The sequence below is a fragment of the Alosa sapidissima genome, chromosome 10, assembly GCF_018492685.1.
Source record: "Alosa sapidissima isolate fAloSap1 chromosome 10, fAloSap1.pri, whole genome shotgun sequence".
In the NCBI taxonomy this organism is placed as follows: domain Eukaryota; kingdom Metazoa; phylum Chordata; class Actinopteri; order Clupeiformes; family Clupeidae; genus Alosa; species Alosa sapidissima.
This window is the reverse complement of record NC_055966.1, coordinates 7,075,543-7,087,336: the sequence shown is the minus strand read 5'-3', so window position 1 is coordinate 7,087,336 and position 11,794 is coordinate 7,075,543. Positions and strand designations below refer to the sequence as shown.

Below are 11,794 nucleotides of genomic sequence, written 5' to 3'. Positions count from 1 at the left end.
GTGAGCTGGACTGTCCAACCTTCCCATCATTACTCTCATCAGTGCCCGTCAAGAGAGTAATGACCACACAGGAGTGCGGGGTGGACTGAATACATTAACATGCTAATGAGCAGATGTGGGGGAATCCATGTTAGTCTGTTCTGTACTGCCTAGCGTAGCGTAACGGTGAATACAAAGAGACAGACGGCTCTAAGCAAATATTTGCACATTAGCGGGAACCGTTTGCTGGTTGGTATGGGGAGAATAGCACGCAGGCCGGACGAGAACAGACCAAGACCACGGCCAAGTTGAAGTGCATGCCCTGTGAAGGAGTTGAGTTTCTGATAATAGGGTCTCTGCCCTCATCGCTCCCTCCCTGGCCCAAACCCTTCCCCCCTTTCACGCTCCTAATCCTCTGCAAAACATACTGAATTTGATAGCCGCTCCTGTTAAACCCAGATTAGACTCTTTTTTTTGCAACGATGACCTCTTTACGAGCATTTGAGCCCCTGATTTGATATGATGACAAATACGATGGAAATTTCCCTTTGCCACCTTATATGTCCAGGTTTGGTATCCAGAGACGTAGGCATTTTTCTACGCACCGCCATTACTGAGGTTATTCATATTCTCGGAGCTCAACTGGGAGTATAAACACTCACATACGAGGAAAGCAAACTACAGGCCTACTGTCAGATGCATAAGCCATCTGGGAATCCAGCACTAGACAGCCATATGCCGCCGGAGCCGCACGACACAAGCAGTAAGTCTGTGGAGCCAGACAGAGTGAACTGAAATGGACCAGCGATGCTGAGAAATGGTTCCTAATAAAGTTCCCCAATAAACCGGCCGGGCCGGGCAAACATGGTGGTATGAAATGGACAGCACTGGACCTGTCCTCGTATAAGTCCTGTTATTCTCCGTTCTGGACTGTTGACCAGCACAGACACAGAGCAGTGCAGGTCCCTGTTTGTCAGAGAGGACAGGCTTCCAACAACACACCACATGCAAACATTTACCGTGTGTGTTTGTGTCACAGTTATGGAAAACACTGTGGAGGTGTTCAGTGGCTCACTCAAACAAGAGGTCAGTGAATGACTTTTAGTGTTTGGATATTTAAAGCATTTACCTGCAAAAGGGTCCCAATCCATCAGAGAAGAAGCACTGGCCTCCGTTGAAGCAGTAGTTGGGGAGCTGATCGCAGGGCGTCTTGCAGCTTCCGTTGGGGCAGTTGGACCCACTGGCGCCATCATTGTCAACCCCTGGGGGAGGCGCTGGGTCCTCGACTCCACCGCCGCCGCTCGTGAGGGGGCCGTCAGGGGCCAGCAGGCCGGGGATGGGGATGCGGGGTCGGTAGGGGCGAGGAGGCGGGGTGGTGGTGATGTCGTCGTCGTAGAGGTCGGTGGTGGTGGTGTCGGAGTACTCGTCGGGGGAGGGGGAGATGCTGTCGTCGTACGGGGTGAGGTAGTCGTAGTTGTCAGGCATGGTCCAGGAGGTGGGGTCGCGGCCCTGCAGCTCGTGGGCGGACGGGGCGGGCGTCTCGAGGTCACGCGAGTCGGAGTCCACGAAGTCCACCGTGAGGGTGTCGGAGTTGGAGATGCGCACGATGGGCGACTGGGTGGTGGTGGGGGTGAACTCCCGGTCCAGGTCGAACACCGTGGTCTCCAGGCCACCCTTGGCGTTCTGCCAGGGCAGGTCAGTGGGCAGGGGCAGCTTGCGGCTATCATCCTCCTCTTCCTCCTGCTGGGTGTTTCCAGGGGCCTGGGGCAGCAGGTGATCCGTCTCGGCCGAGTCCGGACTGAGTGAGTGGCGGCCCCCGGCTCCGGCCTCCTCCTCGCCGACCACAGGGAACCCCTCGCCACCCATCATGCCGCTCCCCGCGTCCTCTCCGTCTCGTGGCTTGCGTCCGGCCCTCTGGCTCTCGCCATTGACCACCTTGGTGAGATCCAACATCTTCTCGCCCTCTTCCCCGCCGGGCAGTGAGGTCACGTTCACAGCATTATCCGGTGACTCAGTCACATTTCCTCCAATGGAATTCCCTGTAGAGATAAATAGGCGGCCTTATTACAGTGTACTTACATATGTTATAATACTTTTATTATATAAAAGTAATTTTAACACCTAGCTAATTACATTCATATCAATAAAAGATATGTTGTAATGATACATACAACTACAAACAGAAAACTGTTTTTATATATTAAGAAGTATACTAATGGTGTTAATAACCAGAGACTTCCCGATTTGATATTACAACAATTAGCTGCCAAATCATAACAAAATGTGATATGTACACTATTGTACTGTAAACATTTTGGTTTGAAATGTGAATTAGGGGAAAGCAGTCTACAAAGTAGGGATGTTAGAAAATATGAGTCAACAACACTTATGTGGCACAAGGTAAGTTAGAATAATAACAAACAATCTACTTTTTAAATAACTGGCCTTTTAAGAATTAGTATGCAATTTGTAACTCAACAAATTTGACATTTTGCCCCTCCAATGTACAGTGTAGTCCTGTCACTTCTCTTGTTAGTGACTTTGCTGTACAATCCAGTAGTATATATATATTAGTGCTTTCGGGGAATGTGTTTAATTGGCATTAATTGCTGTTAATCTAAGACTTTCACATGACAAACAGGTTTCAGTCAGTGCCTGTGATATGACACACAACCACTTTGAAAAACAGAAGCCCGGCCGTCACATCTCCTGTAAAAAGGATTTTTGATCTCCATCAATTACTTCCAGACGAGCGAGTCTTCCTATTTTCTTTCCAAAGCAGCTTTCCCAAGCCCCTGGATTAAGAGTAATAATTTTACTAATGTACTTGAGGATGGCAAGGAGCTCGGATTAGAGATTAGGGTTCGGGACTAAGAACCCAGGGGCTCTCTATGGGGCGTCATAGTGATCCGGACAGAGAGAGAGAGAGAGAGAGAGAGGGAGAGAGAGAGAGAGAGAGAGAGAGAGAGAGAGCTTCATCAAAACATCTCCATCCAGTAGCAGGCCCCCACCACTAACAACCACAGAAAGGACCCTTAAGAGTTCCCTATCAATAACAAGTTACTCGAGACAACACTATTCCACCCAGAAAGGCATATTTTGGGAATTAACGGCTAAACTAATAATTTTGGGTTGGAAAGGTCCCTGTGACAGCAATGAAAGTCACAGCAGTAAGTGGGGAATAAACTGAAACTACGGCGTGATAAATCTGCATGTGGGGCCAAGGTGAGCACACTTATCCTGCCAAAGGACAGTTGTGCTTATTTTCCTCGCGGCTGTTGAAATGCAGGCTTTTAAAATTAGGGTCAAATGTAGGCTAATCCATGGCCCAGTCTCAGATACTCCATCTCTGCAAAATCCATTACCAGAACCACAGCAGTGCTCCAGTCCAGAGGAAAAACTACGGCAAAAACCGCACACACACGACCATCGCACTCCATGTTACATTAGCCAAGGAGAGGAAGACAGATGGGAAGAAAGAGAAGAAAGGAGAAGAGAAGAGAAGAGAAGAAAAGTAGAGAAAAGGCACTCCGTCTAACTGGTCTGTTTCTGCTAGTGCCCTGCCTCCCTCTCTTGGGAAAGTCCCCTGCGTTCTCATCTGACAGTCTCCGCGCTAATGAGGGACTTCAGTAGAGCGCTGCACGCCTTTGGGTGTCTTCAAAACAACGAAAAACGCCATCAGATTTCACTTTCCATTCCAATGAGCTGTAAACAACATGAAAGCCTCCCACATCAAGACAGAGCGAAAGAGACTGTGTGGCGTGTTTTCAGCGATCATCTATAGGCGTCTAGAGTTGAATTCCATAGAAGACAGACTTATTGGATCTGGTCTGGACTTCATTAACATGTTTTGGAGGACCACCGCAGACACACCGTGACTGATCTGACAGGATGCCACTTGATACTGTGCAATTGTTATTGCTGCATAGGAATAGGTGTTTCGGTCTCCAGCGGCTCCTGGACCACATCAGGTCTACATCAGGGTCAGATGAAGGTCAGATGTGCGCCAAAGTCCACTCTGCATGTGGGTAGGGGCGTTGAGGGGAGTGGAGTGGGGTGGGGGTGCAGAGTGGAAACATATGAGTAGGACATAGTAGTAGTGAGTAGGACATATTGGCACAGGTCCCTGTGTGGAAACAGCCTCTGAGTCATCCCGGAGGAGCAGCCCAGATGAGGAGAAGTGCAGGGCTCTCCCTCTGAGAGCGCTCACATGTTCAGACTCATTCCTCTACATACTACAGATGACGGGCTTGGTCAGGGTGGTCAATGCTGGGATTGCTCTTTGGGTATACAGACTGATTCAAACTGACACAAATTTAATTGTTTAGGTAAAAAAAAAAGATTTGTTTGCAATTGTTTCCTTGCCATCCTCATGCCGCCTTATTCCTAAAAGCTGGAATACCTCCCTGTCAGAATCAGTCATGTATTTCTGATGCTCATTTCAATTAAACACATCTTTCACTGAGCCACTCCTTGATGAGGTAATTGGATTACTGGATAACCTTCAGCTCAGCCTCCTGGGCTGAAATAAGATATGCAATAACAGAACACATCAGGAAAAGGCGAGGTTAATCGCAGTTACCGGCTCAATGCACCTCACCAGCTGACAAAGACTTGAATTGGCAGCTTTTGTTGAATGAAATCATACTGAACAAATCCTTACAGTTACAGTCAAACCAATTCCTGTACATCCTGGGCTTGTCAGAAATCTTGTATTGCACCGCTCTAGTAGCTTAATAGAACCAAACCTGCATTTACTTTTATGTGAAAGCAAACATAAACTAGTTAAAACCCAGCTAAATCTTGAGCGGGAAAGAAGGTAGGTAGACTAGCAAATGGATTTAATTATTTCCAAAGATGCTCTACTGTGATTCTACAATGCTTCAACCAACAAACATTGAGTTTCACTCACTAGTACTTTAGTAATTTTATTTTTTTACGCTTGTTATGAGGAAGCCACCACAATAATCAAGACCTGAATTTTCCATTTCCCTCTTGGAATCATTCAGCCAGAGATAGGCATGTGCAAATGATTAGGGTTCAGTTGAGATACACCACTGATGAACTGAGTGGGGATTTAAAGCTCAGGGCACATCCAAAATGAATTTCATTTGACTAATTACCACATCTAGGAAATTGTGTGTGGTTACTGTCAGCAATCAGAATAGCTCAGATTTTCTCTCTGAATTACAAATGCTGTCACTGCCGAGTCAGATCAGATACAGCATAAATTTGGCGGTTGTATGGTTTTGGGGCTTTGGGATACATACAGTTTGGAAATTGAATCAGGAAATCAGAGAGATATATCAGTGACACAGTAAATCCAATGCAGTTGTACCACCCTTTTAGTTCTGTCATCAATAATGAAATTCCTAAATCCTAAATTAAAACTTTATTTATTTTACTCTCAAGAGGTAGACACATGGCCTCATGTCATGTTCCCAATGGAAACAATGGGAACTATGACATGGAGAAGAGGAAAATCAGTAATATGAAGTGGACTTAGCGAGCCTGTGACAGCCTGGTGAAATGGAGTTAATATGTTACTCAACACCAGGATCCGGGAGAGATGGGTGGACGAGGCGGAGATGAGCAGCCAAGCCGTGCTGAGGGAGGCGTTTTTATTTGATTACCGAGGAATTGATGGCCTATCACTTTTCACCATAAGCAGACAAGCCTTCATAAACACAGTTGACGTCTAAATTAAGAGCTGGAAAAGAACTCCACTGAGGCCCTGCATTCTTTTACACGTGAAAGCTGGATAGAGTGGACTTGATGGGGTGGACTTGACGGGCAGAGGGCAATGAGTCCAGACGAAGAGGAGGAGGAGGTCCAGCCCCGGCACAGTGAGACAGACAGACCGATGAACGGACGTGCGGGTGTCCCATTCCAGGTCACGTCGGACGAGTCCTCCCATGATCCCAAATATATGGCTGCAGTATCTCATTATCCCGTACCGGTCAGCAGCGGAGACAAAGGGACCAAAATGGGGCCCAGGTCCGAGTGCCGTGAATAGGACACAAAGGGGTCCTTGTGCTCCCCTACTCCCAGACAGTCAAATCCCATTACATAACACTCAGTTACCCCCCACCTCACCCCATCAGTTATTCATCCTGTTGGGGTCACTCTGACTGGGTGAAGGGGGTGGGGGGATGTTGGCAGGGTGATCGAGGTGGGCGAGGAAGTGAGATGGTTATAAGGACAACTGCCAGCCCTTGTTGTGGGGGTGCTGGGAGCCTTGGCTCATGTGAGGAGTCGTCGGTGGTCAGGGCCGTGGGTTGCATAAACCTGATGTGTGGCCAAGCTACGTGTCTGGCTTTGAGTTTAGGATGTGTCTACAGGGACAGAGGGACTTAATCTCAGTTGCAGAGGAGTTTTTTCTTTTTATGAAAATGATTATTCAAAAGATGTGTGAGGCATTTCACATTTGTCTTCACTGAAACTGGACATCTTCCACTGGCCATAGCACAGTCTACAAACCACAATCCAGAAAATGCATCTCTACAGACGGAAATGAATGGCAACAATGACTCAGTGTGGTCAAACTATCCATATGCACTCCAACCAAAGAGAGATTTTCCAGAGTTAACTCTCACATGGATGCCGACCATGTCAATAGATTATGGAGCACAGCTGGTAAAGGACTCAAGTCAACTTTAGAATGCTAGTCTCTCTCAAAGACCTAATGATCCAAAAGGAAGAGATCTGCATTTGATTCCATGCCTCCATTTGCTGGAAAAAGAATAACCCTAAATTAGAGGATGATATTGGGAAACAACACCGTGAGAGATTTTATTCTCCGGACATGATGCATCTAACACTGCCAAACAGAGTGCCAAAGTGAAAGATGATCCAATGTGTTGTGAGATGGGAACCAAGCTGGATTGATTTTTACATTGTGCAGGGACAGGTGTGTGTGTGTGTGTGTGTGTGTGTGTGTTTGTGTGTGTGTGTGTGTGTGTGTGTGTGTGTGTGCGTGCGTGCATAAAGGACAGAGACTGGGCAAGAGAAGAACCAAAGGGAGATCCATAGAAGTGATGGAGAGAGAGTCAGAGTAGGGCGGGGGAGAGCAGCAGATCTGCAGGTCATGTAAAACTGAGCTACTGCATCCACCATAAAACAATATGTTTCCCATCAAGCATTTTGAAGAGTTAATATTTGAATACTGATCGCTACTCAAATGTTTGCGCTGATATCACAGTTCATTAGCAGTGTTACACAGTGGGAATATTAATTTGCTCCTGAACTGGATTCTTCCCCTATCGTAGCCTCTTTGTATCAGGGGTTAAGCAAATACAATCAATCAAATATAAATGATTCATGAATAATTCGTTATCATTTATTTCAACCACATCCTAATAACCATGTGGTATAAACCTAATGGCAGCCACTCTGAATTAAATGTCTCAACATCGATTTCCATCTACATCTCTCTCTCTCTCTCTCTCTCTCTCTCTCTCTCTCTCTCTCTACTGCATAAATCCTTTCATTTCTGTGCTCAACAGGTGGTGGAATGGAGGAGGGATGTGTTACTATGGGAACACACTTGCCCTCGCTGGGCTGGATGATGCTAAACGAACATGGCGGCTTCAGATGAACACAGTGGCTCGGTCAAAAACACACTGCCACTTAAACACACACTGTCAAATACACACACACTCACTCACACACTCACTCTCAGTTAAATTCACTCTCTGTTAAATTCAGATGTCCATAAACATCAAGGTGTGTGTGTGTGTGTGTGTGTGTGTGTGTGTGTGTGTGTGTGAGAAAGAGAGTGAGAGAGTGTGTGTGTGTGAGTGTGTGTCAATAGGGATGGGGGAGTATTAGCATACAGAGAGTCTACTGAGAGGGGATGAGAGGCACAGGAGTCTGTAGGAAAGCTTGGCCACATGGTGCTTATATTTGTCTTTCAGCTTTTCTGCTGATTGTTTTAAACGATTAGACTAATTAAAATTCAAGGATTTGGGGTCTCCATAAACTTCTGGCTTTTAAAAGCATCATCGAGGAGAGGGATCATGCAGACCCATTTAATCTGGCCGCCAGTAATCTCATTATTCCTCTTTTTTTAAACTTTGCATCTTTTTTTTCTGACGAACGTGAAGCTTTAGTAGATTTGGCACTGACTGCGAGGGGAAATGATATGGCCACTAGCTTAAGGGATGGCAGCACTTGGCAGCTGTTTAAATGATGTAACCCACGACTGAACCTGAACTTGCACACAGCTCTCTCTCTTTCTCTCTTTCTCTCAAGGGACAAAGCTGTCTTGTCATATCACTGCCAACCTCTTGTTTTAGGAGCCTGTCATGCCAGTGCAGACTGAAGAACCAGAGCCCTTGCTTTATCTTCCAGATAAAATGGCTGACCCCTCTTGCACTGAATGCCACTGACTGTAAAATCACAGACAATGTAAAAAAGATACCTCAAAATTAAGATTTTCTGTTCTTAAAATCTGATGTGGCTGACAAAAGAAATGGAACGACTGTGCAACTGGTCATCCATTTAACTGGGCATCATAGAGATGCAAGATCATGAGATGGACGAGCTGACTGCTCTCTACATTAATTTCCCAAAGACATGAAAAACGTACATTTTCATTTGAAAGGATTACACAGTGAGCAAGCGATGGTCAAAATGGGCCTCCCTCCCCCCTCCTCCCACCCCCTGTGGCTGACATACAGTATGCTGTACAGTAGAGAGGACTGGAGACTGGGCTGTGGCAAATGTGTTTAACTACAGATTTACGCTGCCGCCCTAGAGAGGATTGGAGGCTCACACCGGCTCAGGATTCTCAGATAGCGTGCGCATTTGGGCCAGATCAGGGCCGGATCAGAATCAGCCCGTCGATCTATGGGTCAATTCCACCCTGTCCGATATATATGAAGTGTAATCACCAAGCTCGAGCACATAACGCTCCATCGAGGGAATGAGGCTTGAAATCACAAGGCAGTGAACTCTAGAGCAGATATGGATCTGGGCCAGCTCAGGGTGCCAAGCGACTGAACACCTGCCATGCAGAGGGAGATACCCAGCTGTTGTAGAGACAGTGGTGTGAGTGTGCTGCGATGGATCAGCTTGGGCAGGATTACTGGAAGCTAGAGGGTTAAATGTATGGACCCAATGACACCACTGCCATTTTAGCATTCGATATAGCCAAAGCATAAAATATCACGCCGATCTCCTAATCCTGTGCACAAAAAACGGAGATGCATTGGATAACTTATATTTGACATTTTCCACCTAGCCTATCATTGACCAGACAAGTCCATGCAGCATGCTCCAACCGTATAAATAATTGACATGTTGATGGCCAGACACAAAGACCATTACTCCAGTGTAAACAACTAAATATAGGCTATACACATGTGATATGTGCATTATGTGCGTAAAAAACTGTCGAATGAAACAGCTGTATTACTATAGGCTACCTCCTATTATCTCGGTCTAGCCAATTATTTCCATGTCAGTTTATCTGACTAATTATCTTCGTGCTGAACCTCGAGGCATGCAAAAAATGAAATGATGAAGCACGACGTGATTGGTAAAATCCATACTGAAAACAAAGGGGAAATGCCGACAATAGGATATAAGGACACTTCCCTTCCCTTGGGATATCGTGCCAATGTGACTCAAGTTGAGTTGCAGTCTTTGTAAAAATGTGTCGCCCATGTTCTTGTAGGTTGCCACAGCAAATACCGGTAGTCTAGCCTACCCCTCTGAAACGATAGGCGAATAAAATGCCCTCATGTAAAGTCTAAACTGCAGTTAATAGGGGCTATGTTGACAGACCAACAACAGAGATAGCCTACACCACTGTTCTGTTGCTGGGCGGTGATTCAGAAACAGTTTAATCGACTGGATAATAACGCGTCGGTCCCCAGAAATATAACTGCAGTCAAAAAAATGATTTGGGAAACACTATGATGGTGGTGGTGAAATAATATGACAGCACAGCTCGAGTGTATCTGATGCTATGTGGGCTACTCCATTGGAATGCGAGGTGACAATGCAGGACAAAACCTCAGCTCAACCACAGCACTCGACGACCTAGTCGACTGAATGGTTGATCAAAGGCACTAAGAAAACAACTCAATAGAATGACGTCGGAATCATCCTATAAATAACACTAACAATAATCGGACGATTGTTTTAGGTTCATGTTAAGGTCAGTGTCTCAAAGACGCGGCTAGTGACTGCGACAATAACGGGCAAATTGACTTTGTATCCCTCAGGCAAAAACATAAGCCAGAGGCTTTTACAGTACTTGAAACAAAACGAACACTTGGATAGACACCAACAACGTTTAAAAATTGCATAGCCACGGTTGTAACCCCGCTTTGTGTGGTTTCATCATTGCCATAGAGACGGCAGCTTCACAGTGCATCACTCACACAGGCTTCGTCCCCTCTCACTGACACGGTTTCAGGGCCACCAAATCTGTGTCAGGTGGGACCAAAAGCCTGCAAGCCTAACAAGAGAAGTCCAGATGCACGGTTAACTGCGGTCTCTTTCAAGCAGTACACGAAATTGACTGTTTCAAAATGTAAAATAACAGACCATTTGGCAATACTGTAGGCTAATGCTCAAACCTCTTCTTGTCGTTTAACCTACATTTAACCATGTGTCTACGGCAGCATCCAATCGTAACATAACTGCAGCAACTGTTATACGACTATAATGGATAGACTAATAAAATACCAACTGTCACTTTCACTTAGGCCTATGCAAATGCATTGATGGGTTACCTCACTGGCAAGGTTTTACATTTTTGTGAGTAGGCATTTCTCATTTCTTACCATGTGCAAACAATGGAATCAAGTGCAGAATCACAACGAAACCGAGCACTGGCAGTCTCCAGCATCCCGTATAATTCCCCTTTCCATTCATGGCAACGACGTGTAGACTAATGTTCAGCACAAGTTATCAGAAAAATCCGGAATTGCTATCCCTTTTAAAGTCAATGTTCAAAACAAGTGGTAAATCCTTCAAGTTCTTTGTCAGTTGTCCACGTTATATTCCTCCTCCTCTGCGCTTCTCCATGGCGAGTTCGCGTACTGCTATCTTCTCCGTGTTTTGTTTATATTTACCCTCCGCTCCTGTTTAAAATAGTGTCATTTAGATGGTTTTAAGGTCCCATTGCAGCGTAACTACGGGTAGACAGACACCGTGCAAACACACGGAAAACTGCTCCTCTCCTCATATGCTAGAGCGCACGGAGGCAGCAGCGCCGCTTGTTTTCAATCAGACCTATTGCACTCCCACCACGGGAAAGCAAATCGCTTCTAGGACTGTGATGCGATTCTCTCTGTTCTCACAGACTCACTGAGATGGGAAAATCATTTCAGCTCCCATCGTCTCCCCACCCCCTCCCCTCCTCGTCCCCTCCCAGTGTTTTTTCCCTTTCAATAATTTTCTATTCAGCTCAGTCGGAAGGTTCTTTTATATGGGAGGGCATTTGTCTAATAATGGCATCATAGTCTTTTTAAAACAATGTTGGTTCCTTATTTGCGACAGCTCAGAGAGAAATAAAGAGAGGGGGGGGGGGGGGGGGTTCGCGCGCGACCGTGTGTGTGTGTGTGTGTGTTTTGGTGTGCTATTTAAGCCTATATTAATAAACGTATATTTTTCATATAAAAAGAAGTCTGGTTTGACGGTAAATTGGTTCTTAATGAAAACCAAATGAAAAATTCAAAGAAAAGAAAATAAGAAATTAAGCTCATCATAGCAAAAATACTGTCCAGTTAGGCCTACTGGACTAAATGATACCCAGCCATTAGTAAGAAATGTGTTTCTATGTGCGGGTAAGCTTCATTGT

The 11,794-nt window shown here is 45.7% G+C and overlaps 1 protein-coding gene across 8 annotated transcripts in view; it reads right to left on the bottom strand.

The window, feature by feature from the left end:
• cspg5a (chondroitin sulfate proteoglycan 5a) overlaps positions 1-11,288 on the bottom strand; it is a 33,548-nt gene extending 22,260 nt beyond the window's left edge. For all 8 annotated transcript variants that reach the window (XM_042108011.1, XM_042108013.1, XM_042108015.1 and 5 more), the window contains exons 1-2: positions 10,776-11,288; positions 1,109-2,018 (exon numbers count right to left, since the gene is read on the bottom strand). In XM_042108011.1, the coding sequence (XP_041963945.1) occupies positions 1,109-2,018; positions 10,776-10,866 (1,001 nt within the window). In that variant the 5' untranslated portion in view covers positions 10,867-11,288. The remainder of the gene's footprint in view (positions 1-1,108; positions 2,019-10,775) is intronic.
• Positions 11,289-11,794: the final 506 nt, after the last annotated feature.